General features: G+C 49.0%; 1 protein-coding gene across 6 annotated transcripts in view; it reads right to left on the bottom strand.

The window, feature by feature from the left end:
• Nucleotides 1-20,371, bottom strand: part of bnc2 (basonuclin 2) — a 293,681-nt gene that overhangs the window by 124,374 nt on the left and 148,936 nt on the right. For 4 of the 6 annotated variants that reach the window (XM_035426255.1, XM_035426256.1, XM_035426254.1 and 1 more), the window contains one exon: nucleotides 158-361. In XM_035426255.1, coding sequence (XP_035282146.1) covers nucleotides 158-256 — 99 coding nt within the window. In that variant the 5' untranslated portion in view covers nucleotides 257-361. Of the gene's footprint in view, nucleotides 1-157; nucleotides 362-816; nucleotides 1,193-1,366; nucleotides 1,474-20,371 lie in introns of those variants that run through there. The other 2 variants (XM_035426258.1, XM_035426257.1) reach the window with 2 other exon arrangements.

Below are 20,371 nucleotides of genomic sequence, written 5' to 3' on the forward strand. Positions count from 1 at the left end.
GATAGCCACCGCCATGGAACAACAACTACAACATCATCAACAACAACATCAACAACAAAAACAATGACAACACGCAGTAAAAAAAAAAATTTAAAAAAAGAGACCAGTTGAACTTGGGGGGGAAAAAAGTCTGCACAAGACACGGAGCAGAACTTACCTGCTGGGACATTCTGAAGAGGAGGTTGCTGTCAGTGTTCTGTTGCCATGTCCCCAGGAAGCCTGGCTCAGCACTTGCCGGTCTTGTGCCGAACTGCATGGAGTTTAGACGGCTGGTGGCTCTGCGAGCGCTGTCTCGTGCCCTCTCGTGCTCTCTGTCTCCGGCCGCGTCTCTGTCTCTCACATCCGCGTCTGCCTCTTCTGACTGAAAAGTGAAGGTGGATTTTTTTTTTTTTTAGAGAGAGAGAGAGAGCTCTTGGCTGCATGTAGCACAGGAGTGCTCTGTATTAATTCAGGAGCTGGGAGTATGTGTATTTCCTTAGGGGTATATGGTGGAAGAGTGCAGGATGAGTGGAGCATTGAAGGTAAGGGGGGTGGGGGGTGAGGGGGAGGGAGAGAGAAAAGGGGGGAATAGAAAGGATGTGGAGGAGGAGATGAAGAAGGAGGGGTATGTCTTTTCTGTTTTCCTCTCCTACCTTTTCTGTCAAGTAGTTTCCCTGAACATAGACTAACCCCATCAAACAACAGCCTCCCCCCCAAAACACAGACACAGCACCAAAACCAAAGCCCCATACCACACCCCTAACAACCCGACAACCTGTCCCCCTAACACCAGAATCACCCCCCCGCCCGCCAAATGCCATCCCTCTCCTCTCTCACCAAAATGCTGGGCTCCTGCAGCGGTGACTCCCAGCTGCCTAAAAAACCAGGTGTGTGACCACCCAAAAAAAGCCCTGGCGCCGTCAGGAGCTCCAGCCTGCCTCGCGCGTCTTATCAGCCCTGCCGTCCCGCCGCCGGCACCGCTTCCCGCTCTGGTCTGCCTGCAACCTCTCCACGCTCCGCTGCTGTGTGTCAGGCCGCCGCACTCTGAGTCAACTGCACCGCTGCTCTCCCCGGCGCAGAATGACACCGCGCGCTCGCCCCCCTCGCTGAAACCATCCCCGCGCCTCAGGAGCCGCTGAGCGGGATGAGCTCAGCCTGGGAGGGACGGCTGTCCCTGCCTTATTAAGAGCGCACGCGGCTCCACTGTCAAGCACATCCCGCGCTCCCGCTCCGGCCCCCTCTGGAATTCCGCCGCTCGCTGCTTAGTGAGTAATAAATACGGCCAACCTGCACTTAGCGCATTGCTCTTTACACCCGCAACACATGTGTGTGATTTAAAAAAAAAAAAAAAAAAAAAAGAAGAAAAGAGCAACCCTCATTTCAGTACCTGCTCGAATTTGACACGGCCGCTGAACGTACCACGTTATCTGATGCTCGTTTGTTTTGTCTTTTGTTTCCCAAAGCCGGGACACCTTTAACGAGCGTCTCGTAAACGCAAACCTTTAACGACTTTAAACCTCACGCAACATCATCCTCGCCAGGGTATTCTAAGTACTGCGCGTGAAACATAACATCACATGACCATAAAGTCTGATACCCATTCTTTAAAAAATATAATAATAATACTTGCATTTTTCCCCCACTCTGGCTATTAGATAACTAATGACAGTATGCAGTGAAGCAGTCCCGTCGTATACAGAGAGCAGTCACCAAGTAAGGCGCTGCGCAGAAACCCCATTTGGACACCTTCTAATTTCACTTAATGAAAAAAGGACAATGAACGAGTGTCGCCGTCTGAGGTCCCCCCAGAGAGGCTATTCCGGCGAAAATGTGAGAATTAAAAAAGAAACCATCAGGATGTGAAGTTACAATATTGAGGGGACTTCTTTTCCCTCTTTTCATACATGATGAACACCATAATGAGTTATGACACATTTTTATATTATTGCTAATGGTTTGTATCTTTTTCTTATTACACAAAAGGCAGGTAATGTTACATGGATTTATAGGGAGGATATCACAGTAATTTCCTGGCGCCAGGCAAAAGAAATTAACATTTTGTACAACATTAAATGACTGAAGCCATAAAGCTACTTTAAATTTGCTACAGAAAATGGAAGGCGACAACTGGTACTGCCTCTTAAAAGCCTGAGTAATGGCAGACCATCCAGCAGTGCTCTAAGTGTCATTCTGGGACCTCCACTGAATTAAAATTAGACCTTTTTCATTTTTTTTTTTTTTTACATACACATAACATGGAGCTTCACATAACACCCAAAACATAGATACCATATGTAACACACACACACACACACACACACACAGACAGTACATTCAAATTCCAGTTCTACATAATCTACAGTAGCTGTTTAAATTTTATTTAGGCCAAAAAGTCAAAGTATCTCTGCCCTCCCCTCCCTCTCTCTCCGTCCCTCTCTCCCTCTCTTTCTGCCCCCCTCTCTCTCTCTGCCCCCCTCCCTCTCTCTGCCCCCCTCCCTCTCTCTGTCCCTCTCTCTCTCTCTCCCTCTCTCTGCCCCCCTCCCTCTCTCTCTCCGCCCCCCCCACCCCCCTCGGTGTTGTGAGTCGCACGAGCAGCTCAGCTCCTGACCTTCCTGTTAATGGCTTTTATTTGTGGGAGGTTTAAGGACCCCGCCAATAGACACCTCCCCTTTCCCTCTCACTGCCCCCACCTCCCCTTTCCCGCTGTCTCCCACCTCCCCTTTCCCTCTCACTGCCCCCACCTCCCCTTTACCGCTGTCTCCCACCTTCCCCACCTCCCCTTTCCCTCTCACTGCCCCCACCTCCCCTTTCCCTCTCACCTCCCCTTTCCCTCTCACTGCCCCCACCTCCCCTTTCCCTCTCACTGCCCCCACCTCCCCTTTACCGCTGTCTCCCACCTTCCCCACCTCCCCTTTCCCTCTCATTGCCCCCACCTCCCCTTTCCCACTGCCCCCACCTCCCCTTTCCCTCTCACTGCCCCCACCTCCCCTTTACCGCTGTCTCCCACCTCCCCCACCTCCCCTTTCCCTCTCACTGCCCCCACCTCCCCCACCTCCCCTTTCCCTCTGTCTCCCACCTCCCCCACCTCCCCTTTCCCTCTCACTGCCCCCACCTCCCCTTTCCCTCTCACTGCCCCCACCTCCCCTTTCCCACTGTCTCCCACCTTCCCCACCTCCCCTTTCCCTCTCACTGCCCCCACCTCCCCTTTCCCACTGTCTCCCACCTTCCCCACCTCCCCTTTCCCTCTCACTGCTCCCACCTCCCCTTTCCCACTGTCTCCCACCTCCACCACCTCCCCTTTCCCTCTCACTGCCCCCACCTCCCCTTTCCCGCTGTCTCCCACCTCCCCCACCTCCCCTTTCCATCTGTTTCCCACCTCCCCTTTCCCTCTCACTGTCTCCCACCTCCCATTTCCCTCTGTATCCCACCTCCTCTTTCCCTCTCACTGCCCCCACCTCCCCTCTCCCTCTCCCTCCCACCTCCCCCACCTCCCCTTTCCCTCTCACTGTCTCCCACCTCCCCCACCTCCCCTTTCCCTCTCACTGCCCCCACCTCCCCTTTCCCTCTCACTGCCCCCACCTCCCCGTTCCCTCTGTCTCCCACCACCCCCACCTCCCCTTTCCCTCTCACTGTCTCCCACCTCCCCCTTCCCTCTCACTGTCTCCCTTCCTCCATCTTTCCTGCTTTTCCTTTCACACTGCCCAGCACTCCTCCCTGCCCTGGTGGAGGACAGAAAGGGAGGAAGGAGAAAGCGGGCAGCGGTGGCAGGCAGGAGACGAGCAGAAAAACAAGGAGGCGCAGTAATAGACTCCTTTATTAAAACTATTATTCTGCAGGACTGGAAACTCCCCCCAGACCCGGCCATGTCAGGGCCCATATAATTAACTAGAGGCTCAGCTACGGATCAATTACCAGACAAGCAAGTGATAGCGAAATCAATGAAAGATCATCAGCCACATTATCAGTGTTGCAACTCATTAGAGTAAAACTGAGCAGTGTGCTCAAAGAGGCCTGCAGTACTGCTGGAGCAGGCCCTGAGGGCCAGGAGCCGCTGGGGCTTATGGGGGTGGGGGGGGGGGGGGGGGTGAGGGGGGGCGGCTGAGGGGGAAGGGGCACAAGTGTTTATTTGGAAGCCATCTGGTGAAAAAAATCATTATATTTCAATTTGCTCCCCTTTTCCCCTGGAAAAAAAAACAGTTCTAACAGTGAGATTTCTAAAATTGAGTTCTTCAGCAAATGTGACAATGTACAGAATGCAGTTCAGTAACACCAGAGCACAGAGTTTGTTTAGCTCATGAACTTCCCTCAGTGGGAATCAATAGGCTCTGTGCAGTGATTACTGGGTTGTCTAATTGTAATGTCTGCGGGTTGGGGGATCTGGTCATACAGAGAGCCAGCCCAGTGGCCATGGTTACAAGGCAACCTTCGCCAGAAAAATCCCCACAGCCAGGCCTCCACTCACATACAGCCAGGCCTCCATTCACATACAGCCAGGCCTCCACTCACATACAGCCAGGCCTCCACTCACATACAGCCAGGCCTCCACTCACATACAGCCAGGCCTCCACTCACATACAGCCAGGCCTCCACTCACATACAGCCAGGCCTCCGCTCACATACAGCCCGGCCTCCGCTCACATACAGCCAGGCCTCCACTCACATACAGCCAGGCCTCCACTCACATACAGCCAGGCCTCCACTCACATACAGCCCAGCCTCCACTCACATACAGCCAGGCCTCCACTCACATACAGCCAGGCCTCCACCCACATACAGCCCAGCCTCCACTCACATACAGCCAGGCCTCCACTCACATACAGCCAGGCCTCCACTCACATACAGCCAGGCCTCCACTCACATACAGCCAGGCCTCCACTCACATACAGCCAGGCCTCCACTCACATACAGCCAGGCCTCCACTCACATACAGCCAGGCCTCCACTCACATACAGCCAGGCCTCCACTCACATACAGCCCGGCCTCCACTCACATACAGCCCGGCCTCCACTCACATACAGCCAGGCCTCCACTCACATACAGCCAGGCCTCCACTCACATACAGAACAGAAAAAAGTGTGTAATGTTGAGACTATACTGCAGTGAGGATGGTCACACAGTTCCTAAGCAGTGGCAGTATGAGATGCTTCCAGTGCAACGGGCAGCCAGTTATTTTTAACCGAGTGGCTCCTCTGAGGCCTAGACGTGCTCCTCAAGTGTCCAAACACACCTGCCTCTGTGGCCGTCCCAGACCGGGGGGGTGGGGGGCGGGGTGTGGGGGGTCGTAAGCCTCCTGACCATCTCTACCCACAAGAGGCTGGTTGGTACACAGTGTGTCACTTTGCCCTGACCATATATGCACCACAGTCTCTCTCTCTCTTTCCCCCACTCTCTCTCCTCTCTCTCTCTTTCCCCCACTCTCTCTCCTCTCTCTCTTTCCCTCTCTCTCTCTCTCTCTCTCTCAGGAGAAGGGCTGCTCGACAGGAAGCGTGGGGGCAAAGACCGACGAGATTCGCAGCACAGACCCCAACGGTGCAGTAAAACAACAAAATATTCACAGTGAATATTCACATTCATATTCAGCATTTCTCTTAATGCCACTGCGATGTTTACTCAAAATGAATCGCTTCACGCTCTCATTTCTCCCCACAATGGACGATTTAGCGCTCATTTTAAAGCCATTAGCCACCATTAAGGGGACAGCAACCTTTTCCATTCTGTGTGCGACGGCTTTATTTCATGGTCATGAGGCCATTTTCACACGGTTCCTCTATAATGCTGTGGGCATTAACAATCCAATATGTCCTCTGCCACCAGCAAATTCAGCACTGTGAGCACAGGTCAAAGCTCACTTCCCTCGTACGTGAATGACATCAAGGCCAATTTCAACAAGCATGCTTTTTATTCATGTACCATTAGTAAAACTGGGGTTAAGACTAGTGTTTCCTGAGGGCAAATTCACTTACTGAGCAAGCACTACAAACTCTAATTTTAAATAAATATTTTTAGTACAGGTTATCTAGTGTTCAGCAGTGACTGAAATGACAGAAATATATTCTGTAAGAACTGAAAAAAAAAAAAAAAAAAATGATGCATTCAAATGTTCTTCTCAATGGCCTAATTACCTTTTCACTTATGTTTTTTAAATAATGTTAAATTTCATACTTCTTCAGAGAACTCATTTCTCTGCAGACATATCTTGGAGTTTTTTTAAGACAAAGTAGGTATGTGTATTGTCAGTCCACCAACCAAACAGTTAATACTAGTTTTGTTCACTGGGTTTGTGTGTAATACATACTCCTGTATAATCCAATATTTTCCTCATATGACCCAGTGATCGGCATGGCACTGGACTGAAAATGTTTATCTTGAAGCAAGAGTGAAAACTTTATTAAACTTTCTTTTGTCATTGGCGAACTGCTCAATATCATCTGACTAATTTTATTACAATGTGAACTCTATCTGTGTTGTCTGTATGTTCAGTCTCAAAATAGATGCTCTTTCGCAACTGATCTGCTGAGCAGTCCTGTCTGGTGTTGACATCACTACCTCCAGTGAAACAGTGCATTTTACACAAAACACCCAGCAACATATTACACCCCCCCCCCCCCCCCCCCCCCCCCCCCCCCCCCCATGACTTCCAGGATCATCTCTGTCAAGTCTGTAGTGTCATATTTAGATGGGTTTCTGAAATAAATCCGTTATTTTTTAACTCTAGATTTTTTAAAAACGGTCTGAAAGATGCGCAGTTAGCTGAAACATATGCGCAGAAAGGCATTGCAGCTGAAAAGCGAAGCGCGATGAAACGTTTAGCTAATCTGCTTGTTAATGTGCGGGAATAATAATGCGCGCTATGTAAATACGCTCGCATATTTTACAGCCCTCTGCATCCTCTCTGCCAGGGCCTAAACGCCTCGCTGCGGTTTGATAGATGCGACCCTCCGTCTCAGGTGAAGTGCTGCTGTAGTGCCCTTGGGCAAAGTGCTTTATTTCAATTGCACCAGACTTACAGAATGAGAAATATCATAAGTCAAGACAGGACAGCCATCTAGTCTAGGAAATAAAGAAAAACAATGTCCTGAACATAATGATTACCTCTGTACTATAATGGTCATAACACGCCCTGAACAATACCCAGAGCTGCAGTTTCCTCTGGAAAAGACTCCTGGCTGCACGTCAATCAGCCCTTCTGTAAGGAACCGGCTGCAGGATCATTCAACATCCAGAGAACACGTTTGAAACATTTTTGAAATATGTAAATCCTGGTATTAATTTGACTGTATGCTGGGTAGCTCCCCCCCCCTGCCCCTGAGCCCCCCGCCCCCGCGCCCCCCGCCCCACCCCCGCGCCCCCTCCTCCCCTGGGGTGTTTTTTCTCAGAGGGATGACATGCGATGGTCCGAATGTGCTGCGTTTAGGATATTTCAGTTTGGGTTTGTTTGTTTGTTTTGTTTTGTTTTTTTTAACATTCAAAACTACCTCACCCCGTCCTTTCTATACGGCGACTTTGCACGGCTCTTAAAATTAAAGGTGATAGAAAAATCATTTCCAGGCCCATTTCCGGGGCTTTTAATGCTGTTTTGAATGTACTCCTGATCTGCCGAAGTGGAGGAGCCTTGTTAGAGTAAACACAACTGAAAAGAAGCATCAAGGCTCTGCAAAGCGACAATTACGATGGTTTTCTCTATTATTATTTTCTTTCAGCCGAAATAGAATAGAAGGGGGAAAAATCACTCAGGAACTAACCAAATAAAGTTACCCTTTCTTCCCAGAGCGTACAACCCTGACATGCACGCTAACATTAGTGTAAAAAAAAAAAAAAAACAGAGAGAGAGAAAGAAGCCAAAACAAAGTAACAGAGCAGGGGGGAATAATTTGGGGTGGGGGGGTGTTATGGCTCCGCTAAGACAGTGAGTGAAACCCTTCGCTTGTCACACTCTGGGTCCTGCTTCTCGGTCGGCAGTTAAAAAAAAAAAAAAAAAAAAAAAAAGAAAAAACTAAAAAGAAAGGAAACACAGTGACCTGGTTCACAGAGCCGTGCTCCAGGGCAGCAGATCAGCGGCTTCTGCATGTGACAGCAGGCGGGGCGCTGATCCGGCGGCGGTGGGACAGAAATGTCCCTGTTCCTCACGCAGGAGCACACCGTGCCCACAACACATCACATGACCGCGAGTAACAGCCACCCGCTTGTGCCGGGGAGAGGGGAGGGAGGCCATGCGCAGGTCTGGCCAGATGACCCGGATCCCTGCACCCAACCCCCCCCCCCCCACCCTCCCGGTCGCTCCTGGAGTCGCACGCTATGTCTCCACCCCGCGAACGCTTGTTTAAAGGCCTGCTGAGATGTTATCTGCAGGGCAGCCCAATCCAGAACAGCCTCGTTTAGATCACTTAAAACTGCGTATGTCACTCGTAACTGATTCTTCCTCTGAGAGAAAAAGGCCTGACCTTGAACGAAGGAGATAAAATAAAATGGCGGCTCATACAGAAAAAAGTAGTATCTTGAAGCACTTAAATCTTTGAAGGGTAGATTTTTTGGAGTGCTTTTTTAAAGTTCTAAGTCGGTGTTCTAGAACTCCGTTGCTTTTAACGAGCAGCAGTGATTGTTACATCAGCACTGGAATGTTCAGTTAAGAACATTCTAATCCCGTATTTATGATCTCACACCTTTAACGGTTAAACGGGGGGAGGGGGGTGGGGGGGGGGTCTCTTGCCAAGAGAAACTCTTCAGCAGTCTGTGGTCTGCACCCAACCCCCCAACCCCCCAACCCCCTGGCCCCCTGGCCCCAGCTGATGCAGTCAGAGCGAGAGGTCTGAGCGCTCCAGTGACTGCGTTACAGCTAATCCACGAGGCGGCAGCTGAGCACCCCCCTGCCCCCCCCCCCCCATCCTCCCAACAATTAGCAGCAGGCCTGGAGCTCACAGAGCAGGTCCTCCTCGTCCCCGCGCTCTCTGGGAGAGCCGCCAGGGGAGATGAACTTCATCACCCGTGTGTCTGAGAGCCAGCCCAAGGACCTGGGCTACCTGCTCAGAGAGAAGCTACAGCTCGCCCCCCAACCCCCCCCCCCCCACCAAACCCCCCCTCCAGCAGACTGCTGGGGCCCAACAGCTCCATTAAGACCCCCTCTGACCCCTGGACCCAGCAGCTGCTATTTCCCCTGGTTAGCCCGAGCCACTGCAGGATTAAGAGGAGAGGAAAGTGGAATGTTCTAGAACATGGAATGTTCCAGAACAGGGTAAAAGGGAATGATAAATACAATAAGAATATGAATAAATGCTATACAACGTAGCGTAGCTACAAAACAGATATGTACACAGACCTACAGACAGGGAGACAGACAGATAAATAGATAGCTAGATAGATAGATCCTGGTATATAAATTGCTTTGACTTTTACACCTGCTTTCACATGCTAAATTGCAATTGCGAATGTTTAGGAAAAACCTTTTCTTCCCTGTAATATCTTATATTGGAATATTTATTCAGTAATTATTCTGTAGCTGTACGGATTTGTGCCGCTCATCTTGGGAAACAGACCTGAGCTCTTTAAGTGGGGAAAGTGCTCGGTTTCCCCCGGTTCCTTTAAAGGTATTTGACTGCAGGTGTCTAATGATGTGAGTCAGGCAGATTAGCAGGGATGAAGTTCTCAGTCTCAGCCTGTGTCTTTAGACACGACAAAATCCAACCTGGCCTCCGCTCGCTTCGAGAACACCGTCATTTTACACCGCTAACAGATTCTGTGATTCTCCTTTAGCTAACACTTCACTGAATTACATCAAGACAAAAAAAAGATACCATCCTTAAACCCTCAAATTAAAGACGAAGAAGAAGAAAGAAAAAAAAAAAACCTTTTTGGGAGTGGAACGAAGAAATCGATGCATGTGTGCACGCCTATAAGTCTGGTGTGTGTGAGGGCCGGTGAGTGTGTGTGTGTGCGCGCATGTGAGAGAGGCAGAGAGACAGAGAGATAGACAGAGAGAGAGTGAGAGAGACAGAAAGAGAGAAAGAGTTCAAGAGAGAGGCACAGAAAGAGAGAGAGAGAGAAAGCGAGACAGACAGAGAGAGAGAGAGAAAACTGGAGAGTTTTACTGGAAGCAGACCTGACATACTGAAGGCCTCGCTAGTTTGCATAACAGGGTCAATGGTGCGTGCCTTTTGTGCTGGTGATTGGGTTTACTCACTCACAGGGACTGTCATCAATTATCCCAGCTTGACACGCGGCCCAGCCCGCCACGGAAGAGCGAGGGAGGGAGGGAGGGAGGGGTGCCAACTGTCTCCATGGCCTGACCCCGGCGGTACCCCACCTCCTGTTTCACCACCCTCGCCTGCGCCAGTGTGGCCAGGACCAGGACATTTGGTTCCCGACCATCAATCAAGGACGCGTTCGGCTGCCAGCGTTTAAACACGGGGGGGCCGGGGGGGCCGGGGTGCTTTCGACCGCGATGCTCCGTCCGCATCCGTCCGGACGAGGCTCGTTTTCGCCAGGAGAACTGCGCCATGCTGGACCCAGCCTGGCAGCGCCCCATCACCCGCAGTGTGGCATATGCTGCAGCTCAGCCACCCCCTTCCCTAAATGGAGAACCGGCTCAGCTACAGGACATTCAAGGCTGTCATAAAAAATTACTCCACAATTTGACGACAAAAGAATATGATTTTTTTTTTTTGGTGTTACGATCAGCACACACTATGTGCAGTGGCCTCCAACTACAGCCAGCAAGGGTGGGGTCAGGGGTTAGACTATGCATATTGGAGAATATCACCAGACAAAGAACAAGTGCTTCAGTACACTATATCTGGGAAGACCAAAGGTCATCACTCGATCAGTAAGACGTATTCATTAAAAAACATTTTTTACAAGCAAATAAAAAAAATGTAAAAATTCATTTTGTTGAGAAGTAGAAAATGAATTCTCTTATGAGCCTGCATTTCATACATGTAGAGTAGAAAGTGTTAGTAAAGGGAGCCAATACTTAGTAGCTACTGCCTTACTGTAGCATTGACATTGATGTGAAAAACAGCCCTACAAAAATTTGAGAAATGTTTTCCCTTTTGTACCAGACAAAAGACGGAGACTTAAAAAATGGCGTTCCAAGCTAAACACGGCGTCCTCCAGCGGCCCTGCGGCCTGATTCCAAGGCCCCCCCCTCCCTAAAATCAAGCTCGTCGGACACAAAAATTATTATTATTATTTTCATTCAGCCACCAGGTTTCAATTACCGGAGCAGAGGCATACATCAAGACGTCCTGGAACACACGGGGGCGGCGGGGCCAGGGGCACCAGCCCCGTTCCTGCGAGCGCTCTCTCTGACGGAGAACATCGAGCGCGGAGCCAAACCACACCGCTGGACTGCTGCACGCATCTCCACGCAGGTCTGCCACTCTCACCGCGTGCCCCCCCCCACCCCCCTCCACACAGGTCTGCCGGTCTCACCGCGTGCCCCCCCCCCTCCACACAGGTCTGCCGCTCTCACCGCCAAGACTGGACGGCCGCACCTTGGAAAAGAACCCCGCCATCGTTTTTTTTGAGGTTTGTCCTCCGCCCCGCTCCGCGGCGGGTCTTTAGGGTGTCGCGCGGTCATGGCGAGGTCCCGCCGGCGTGCGCCTCGCGCTCTGACTCAGACGTCTCCGGAGGGCTCTCTGCTCTCGCGGGTTATTTAAAAAGGTGGTTCCCCCAGATTTCGAGGCTGCCTCGTATGACCGCTGAAAGGCGATGAATCTCGCAGCGCTTTTTTTTTTTTTTTTTTTTTTTGCCGACGTGCCCGCAGCGCGAGCCAGACCCCTCTCTCCGGCGCGGGACCACCCGCACCGCGGCCTGCGAAGGCGGGATCAGCCAGGTGAGCGATGTGCTCTGGAACACTTTCATCACGGGCCAGGGAACGGCCGCCAGGCTGCTCTGAAGAGTCACGGAGCAAGCGGGAGGAGCAGCGGGAGGAGCAGCGTGACTGAAGAGTGACCGAGGCTGAACTGAACAGAGCGTGCTCAGGAAAACGTGTCATTAGGACCCGGCTCAAGCTGAAGAACAAAATAAAAAACAAATAAATAAATAACATTATGAAATGAGAGACTACTCACCACACACAGAAACATACGATACTGTATATAATACGCCAGTCACACACAGAAACATCCAGGCTGTAGGTTTGTTTATCATCTGAAGTGAAGCAATACTGAAAGAAACCACTTAATGCAATAACAAGCGATTTTTATTTATTTATTTATTTATTTTTGGCTGGGGGTAGTTGGGGGGAGGGAGGGGGGGCTATATCAGTATCCCTCCACACGTGATCGCGGGCGCTCTCCCTCCCACCAATCAGAGCGGGGAGAGCTGACGGCAGGAGGGAGGGCCGCAGTGGCGCTTCATTCGCCCGTGAAAACTCCCCATTCCTTATTCAGGCCCCGGCGTGTTTGGGCAGCAGGGCCGCTGTGTCGCCTCCGCTGGGCCGCCCGCCCGGAGAGCGACGGCCCGGGGAACGCACGGCCGCCGGGATGCGATCGCCTCCCGGGCCCCGCGGGACGCCTAAATTATTAACAAACACTTACACAAGCGAGAAAGCGTGGAGAACAAACCCATTAAAAGCGTTAGCCCGCTGAACGCGCTCCCCCACTTTCTGCTTTTTTAAATCTTTGTCAAAGTCATCAAATTGCCCGGGCCTTTTAAAATTTTTATGGAGGATTTTTTATGGGGCAGGCTGTTTTATGTCAGCGGCCCTGTCATTGTTCTAAATAAATAAATAAACACGCACATAAACGGATAAGTGGGCCCGGGCTGGCAGCGGAACGGGGGTACGGACCACCATGATGATACTGTAAAAAAAAAAAAAAAAAAAAAAGAAATGTGTTTGTGCCACGGCGCCTCGGTTCCCCCCTGAACTGCAGCTGCGCGCCCCAGACTAAATCCTCCCTCTCCCGGGCACCGCTCACTTAAGTTCCACCCGGCTCCTAATTCCCTGGAGATGAGAGCTACACACTTACAGGCTATTTTTTTTTTGTTGTTGTTAAATTCACCAGACTGCTTGAAAGGGTCGTTACAGTCACTATATTTGTCGCGGAACAGGACTACCGGCCATTTTCTTTTTTTTTTTTTTTTACTCCCTTCCAAACGACAAGGACACAAACATTTAAATCCGGGGGAAACGATTTTCAGCTTGATTAATGACGTCCGTACGCTGGCTGTTTCTAAGTGCACTGCAAACAAATCCTACGAACGTTCTGTACAAATTAATTTGCACCTTGTTCTGACACGTTCAACCACTTCAGTGCCACATTAAATCTAACAGCCTGGCAATGATGCATGCGGATTGTATTAAGCACTAAAAACATTCTGCGGCGTGTGTGTGTTTGTTTATTATTTTGCAAATTTAATGGCATGTAAGTAATCATCTAAAAAAAAAGAAAAAACCTGTACAAGGCATCTGATTGTAACCTATTTCTAAAGAGACATTACAGATTTTAACACAAGAAGAGACGTGCTATTATGTTTCATTACAGTTCCGTGTGGAATACACAGAGGGGAACGCCAGCTCAGAGTGTCTGAGGTTAGAACTCGTTTGACACTTGGCCTAACACTCCTAAACAAAAAAAAAAAAAGAGAGAGAGAGAGAGCGAGACATAAAAGGACCACCTCGTTTAAAATGTTCCAAAGGCTGCTAATTGCAACGAGGTTCCTCTAATTAACACAAAAAGGGTCCTCCAGAGAGTGCCGCACAGCGTTGGTGTCATGAGTTTATAACTTCACAACCTGCATGATTCATGAGCTTAATCAAGATCTCCTTAGCTCAGCCATCAGTCTGTTCATTTCTTTGTTTAAGGAATACTCTTATCCAGCTGCTGAGGCCGGCTCTCCTGCAAGTCCCTCATCTGGCTCAGACGAGCCAGCAGCAAGAGAGAAAGAACACATAAAGAGAAAAGATCCTTGAGCAAACACACAATGCAGTTGTTGTTAATTCAAGTGTAACAAAAAAAAGAGAAGAAGAAAAAACCATGCACTATTTAGGAACTATAATTTTTTGTTAAACTGCTTATGATTTTTATATTATCTGTTTGGCTAAATACTGTAAGTAACAGTTATTACCAGTCAAAGATCTGTGATTACTAGACAAAGGACAAACACCTCTCTATGCTACAGACCGTCAGACAGCGTTTACTGTGAGCACTGCTCTCCAGTGTGATGGCCTACCCACCACTCACTCACGACAGCTACACAGAGGCTATTTGGCCGCTGCAGGAGCTGCACTAGACCACCACAGTTGTGCTTTTTTTTTTTTTTTTTACGCTGGGCTCTCATGGACACCAGAAAAAACCCCCAGGGTTCAATGAACTCTGGAAACACAGCCTTCATTACCGCACAGTCTCATTAAGTTCATCTGCAAATATACGGTGCCGCGCGCCGCTCTGTGCATAACCTTATGAGTTTGGTGGCCTATGGAATTAAGAAGATAAAAAACACAAACAAGAGCGCACAAACAATGACTTCCTCGCACCGGCTACTGAAAGCCAAAACTGCTGACACTGCAGTGGGACTGAATAACTGGCCTAATACCAAATGGGTTTCATCTTTTTATAAAATACTAATATAATAATGATCATAAAAGAAATGAAAATAATGAAAATATTAAAATATTACATTAATAAATAAATCCTCACACATATTGTCATTTGCCAGTGACTGAGTGTATGGTTCTTCCACTTGCACATGAACTGCTATTTCCCCACTTATTCTTTTAACAAGAGCATGACTGTCCCAATAACGATCACTGGTCTCAAAAACATAAAGCAATGAAAATATTTGTCTATGAAAACTAGTTTCTAATAAGAGCATAGATTCTAATTACACCAAAACCCCAGCTAATTCTGTTGATCATCGTTCCATCTCATCAGACAAAGGTATTTGTGTTGCGGGGGTATTTGGACGGATCACGTCCTGAAACAGAGTACATGCAACAGCATATCAAATGCCATCCATCTTCCAGTCCTGGATGGCTTCTCTGCCACAGTGAGTAACTGCAGCTCTGGCTGGGTAAAGCGCGAGCCAAAATGGCGCCATCGTTGCTGCTTTGAACCCAAGTTTCCTTCGCATTTTAAAGACCTGATAAATAAAACAAAGCAAATTAAAAGAACAATGTTTCATAGACACGTAACTCAGTGTATTGTGGTCACGACTGAAAATGTTTTGAGCAGAGACTCGTGAGGGGGAGAGAAGGACCCTGCCCAATTCTGGACTTCATCTTATTTTCCAGATGACTACGTTTATTCAACAGGGCAGGGTATGAAAATGATTAGCCTGCCCCCCTGTCCCTTCCAAAAAAAGGTTTATTTTTTACTTCTCAACATGTTTCACTGACGGCACGTCAAGTTTTGGAGGGAAGCCATGTGACTGATCGGCAGACCAAACTTTCAGATGATTTCAGATCCTTATAAAGGAAACGACCACCCAGGCCTGCGGAACGCTAAATGGCACAAATAGGTGAGCAAAAAGAAAACTATCAAAAGACTCAAAACTTTGAGGAATGAGAGATTCTAGTCGTCTCCTCCTCATGTCTACCTACAGGGCTCCCCTCATATAAAAACCAGCGGAACCCCTCCTCCGTGCGGGTCTTTTATCTTTCTGGTGATGAGTGAACAGGACTTGAGGGCTGATTTAAACTGTGTGTGTGTAGGTAGAGAGGGGCGGGCGAGGATTGGGGATGCGCTCCCCAGATCACACGGGCAGCTCTCCGGGGTCCCCGCCGGCAGGATCCCCCACCGGCGAGCCGAGCGACGCAGCCCCGCCTGCAGGGCGCCCCCCCCCCCCCCCGTTTGAAACCGCGGCCGGCATCGTTTAAAATGTGCCAGAATCAGCACAATGCCATCAGAGACGCGTGACACCGTCTGAGGCTGAGAGAGAGAGAGAGAGAGAGAGAGGAACCAGCTCCGCAGGCACCAGCCAAAGATCAAACGTGCAGGTGTTACTGAATGTGCAGGTGTTACTGTATACAGTATAACTGGGGTGTTACTGTATACAGTTTAACTGGGGTGTTACTGTATACAGTATAATTGGGGTGTCACTGTATACAGTGTAACTGGGGTGTTACTGTATACAGTATAACTGGGGTGTTACTGTATACAGTATAACTGGAGTGTTACTGTATACAGTATAATTGGGGTGTCACTGTATACAGTGTAACTGGGGTGTTACTGTATACAGTATAACTGGGGTGTTACTGTATACAGTATAACTGGGGTGTTACTGTATACAGTTTAACTGGAGTGTTACTGTATACAGTATAATTGGGGTGTCACTGTATACAGTGTAACTGGGGTGTTACTGTATACAGTATACTGTATACAGTGTAACTGGGGTGTTACTGTATACACTATAACTGGGGTGTTACTGTATACAGTGTAACTGCGTAACATGGCCAGCTGATACTAGGGAAAGTGCAATATACTGTACATGGTATGTTTTCCCAGGCAAGATTATTTATTAACTCAACCACCACATTTTTTACCTTATTAATTTTTGTTGGTCTTTTACCATAGTTTTTATATTTGAGTTTTAAAAATTATTTTCAAAACAGGCATGAGACATTCTTATGGCTCAATCCAAGAACACAGCCAAGATTATAATAAAAAAATTACATTATCCACTTCCAGCTAGGAATATGGGTATATGATGTATATGAGTCACTAATGCATTTTGATTTTGAAATAGTCAAAATACCATAAAGAAATGTACATTTTGAATATTGACTTTGATTTCATGATCCACAGGCATGACACTGTTTTTGCCAACAGTACACTTCCAGTGTGGCTGACCCTGGATCCAATCAACATTTAGTCAAAACTCTGACACACAAATAAACACAAGCATATTTTTTCAATGCATGCACAATTATTCCCCAACTCTTGGTGACAGCTGAACTCAGCAAACAGCGCATGCAAACACTTGCATTTATTTTTTAAGTCAAAGAACTAATGCTGATTGAATCCATCGGTTTGAGATTCTTGATTCTAGATGACATCAAAAAATTGAATGTAAACCATGAGGAAGCCATAAAGAAGCTTCAGAGGGATTTTTCTTTCAAAGACCTAAGTGTGGTGATTATGAATACAGCATGTATGAATAGTACTGTGTGCTAAACAGCTCCTAACCCAGCACAACGTTCGGCACCGAGCTGCAACACGTTTCTGATCTGCCGCTTACGACAAGACTGTCGTGTCTCAGAGAGGCTACTCCAAAAGCGTTTTAGTGTACAAACAAAAGGAACATGTATGATTTATGGCTCTCTCAGTGCTGTGAATGTTCTATATTTATGGGCTGAACATACTGGATTCGTAGAACTGCACCCACATGTAATGGCACCTTTTGGCACAGTGTTCTAAAAATGGACGACAAAGAGGGGAGAAAATGATGGGCACGGACAGCGAATGATTCTCTGCACCTGCTTCCGGGAAATGATTCCGGTAAACGTGTGCCCAGACCAGGAGTCAATTTTTACCACGAAACGCCCCTTATGCCTCTTATACACTGCAAGCATATCTGCTCTCACAAACGCGTGCACGAGTATGCAAAACCAGGGATTTGTGGTTTTAGCCAATCTCTTAATGGATCTTATAATAGCAGAGCGCTTCTTAGGGATGTCCCAGCATGCATTTGCTATTTGACAGCCTCGTGTGTCATCAGCCATTTCCGAAACTCAAGGCTCCCGGCACAAACACGGGCGTGGACGGGCACGCGAGCCGTCAGCAGCACAAACACGGGCGTGGACGGGCACGCGAGCCGTCAGCAGCACAAACACGGGCGTGGACGGGCACGCAAGCCGTCAGCAGCACAAACACGGGCGTGGACGGGCACGCGAGCCGTCAGCAGAAAGCAGGTCTGTGTTTCCCTTTCTCTCGGTCCGAAGCCGCTCCAGACTAATTTAACTTAATTCATTTAATTTACCTGGCACAGCGCAGGTCCCCCCATCAGCGAAGGTTTGGGTAAATACCCTCAAAGACACTGACGCCGACTGACAAACAACACAGAAGTCACGAGGAAATTGAAAACTTTTCTGGCAGCAGACTGGCAGGGAAAGGGCACGCTCAGCAGTAATTATTATTTTTTTAACGCTTCCACACTATTACACAATCACAGCACTGGCCGTTTATAAGATTAAATGGCGACTTTAAGGGTTTCTAAACTGCCGCTCTGGATGGCGGTTTATTGAGGCTCTCGTCATTCAAATATACAGCGCGTCCTGACCCCTACGATCAGCGTCCACAAGCATGCAAATACCAAGAGAAGTAATCATTCCACTGCTAAACTGATATTTGGTTTGACTTGGCCTGTTATGTGCTAATGATGATAATTCGGAATCAGTAAGACAATGTTCTGCACAAGCAATAAGAAAATGTCTATTGCCACATAAGCGCATGGTAGGAAAGTTTTAATTGCTCAAATCTATCCACTGAAAATTCCTTACAGTGAGCTGGCAACTGATCTCACACACAGCCATGTTCAGCATCCATTTTGCACCAAAAAACATGCATCTAACTCTCACCAGTCCATCAGTCCAAGGACAATCACATGGTCAGAATAACAGTGTTTGACTGGTCAAGAACCTAGTGTGTCCCCCTCCACGCAATGAAGACAGCATCAGGTCAAGAGGTCAGTTTACAGTCACTTCCAAAGAAACTCAACCTCCTCCAGAACAGTGTCCCTATAATTGTAATGGATTACTGGCTTCTAACAGCACCAGAGAAAAGAGCACCCCCTCCTGATGAGTAGATCAGTGAGTTGAGAGTGAGCCATAGTCTACTACATTGTGACGATTGGAATGAGCAAGTAGAGTGAGCTAACAACTTCTGAAGATGAAATATAGTCTTTTAAAGAATCATGCAAGGCATCCATCGACATAATCGCACATATGACTACTGTACAACAGAACAGCACGCAGGATCTTTCACTGGGCATTTTAATTGCTCTGTTCTCATGCAAAAACATCAGGTTTTATGACTTTAGGGCTTGTTATTTGTCCCCCCCCCCCCCCTCCCAACCCCCCCGGCCTCCAGAGCGCGCACAAGGGGAGTAGCTTTAGCCTAATTAGCACTGGTATTTTTGCGGCTTGTTTGCCTAAATTTGAAATGTGTGATCTGAATTAAAATATGGCTCAGTATTTGTTCCTAATAAAAAGTTAACCTTGCCCCGTTCCCCGCCATACGAAAGTAATTTCGCTTTGGGGAGCGCACATGTTTTGGCCCGCACCCCTCGGTGGGTGTCGGTGCAGCCTCGCCGCGGAGGTAATTGCTTCCATGCCGGCGAATCGCCCGCTCCGCCCCCGGCGGGCTTTACCGGGGCACTGCCCTGATCGCTCGCGACGTTCCCCCCCCCCCACCCCCCCACCCACCCCCCCGGCGGCTTCTGAGCGTGTTTTACGGGGTATTTTACATTTTCGCTCCGGATAAATCGCCAGACTTTACCCTGTAAATTGTCACCGGACGATGCTCCCTCAGAACCAGCCCAACACACAGAAACAGATAGGGATCTCTCGGTTTCTGCTTCTCGCAGTTCTGTCCAATTTTCTCCGTGTAATACCTCGGTACGGCTAACTCAAGGATTCCTGAACGTAACCACACAAGAAAAACAAGCCCAACTGTCATTCTTCAGCAAAAAAAACAAAAAAAAAAACCCACTTACATTCATAAATTACATGTATAAAAACAGAAACATGGCCGGCTGAACTGATCCGCATGAAACTTTTTTCCCCGCAGAGCCCGGGCTGTGATAATGCAAACTGCTCTCGGCTCTCGCTTGCGTATCCCCCTGGCGTCGCGGCGCGCTAGCGTAAGAGCTCTTGGATCAATGCGACCGCGGCGGGCACGAGACTTCCCCTAATGGCGCACGTCTGCCGCGATGCGCGCCGTCTCGTTCCGCCTTCAGCTCGCGGCCGCGGCGCAGCGCTGCATTATTAAAGCGCGCGGGGTCCCACGCTAACGAGCTAACGAGCTAGCGCGGCGTGCCTGAGGTCAAGCGGCTGCTCGTCCGCGTGCGCGTCCCCCTGCGAGGCGGGGGTCCCCAAAACCGGACCACACAGGTACCACAGCGCCCAGGCGCCAGGTCCTCGGTTACGGTGTGCGGTGCGGTGACGGTGACGGTGACGGTGAGAGCAGGGGTGCGGGTGCGGACGTGCTGCTTATGCACGGGACGCAGGATTCAGACAGGGGCTCAAAAATTAATGTGACAAGTAAATAGTTTGCAGGAGTGTGGACAGGATGATCCAAACGACCTACAACACATGGGTGCACAGACCCTTTCTTTAATAGTTTAAGGTGACGTCATAGATGCACGCATGCACACGCACACAGACACGCACACGCACACACACACACACACACACGCGCACACACACACGCGCACACACACACGCATACACGCGCGT

The sequence above is a fragment of the Anguilla anguilla genome, chromosome 7, assembly GCF_013347855.1.
Source record: "Anguilla anguilla isolate fAngAng1 chromosome 7, fAngAng1.pri, whole genome shotgun sequence".
Classification (NCBI taxonomy): Eukaryota; Metazoa; Chordata; class Actinopteri; order Anguilliformes; family Anguillidae; genus Anguilla; species Anguilla anguilla.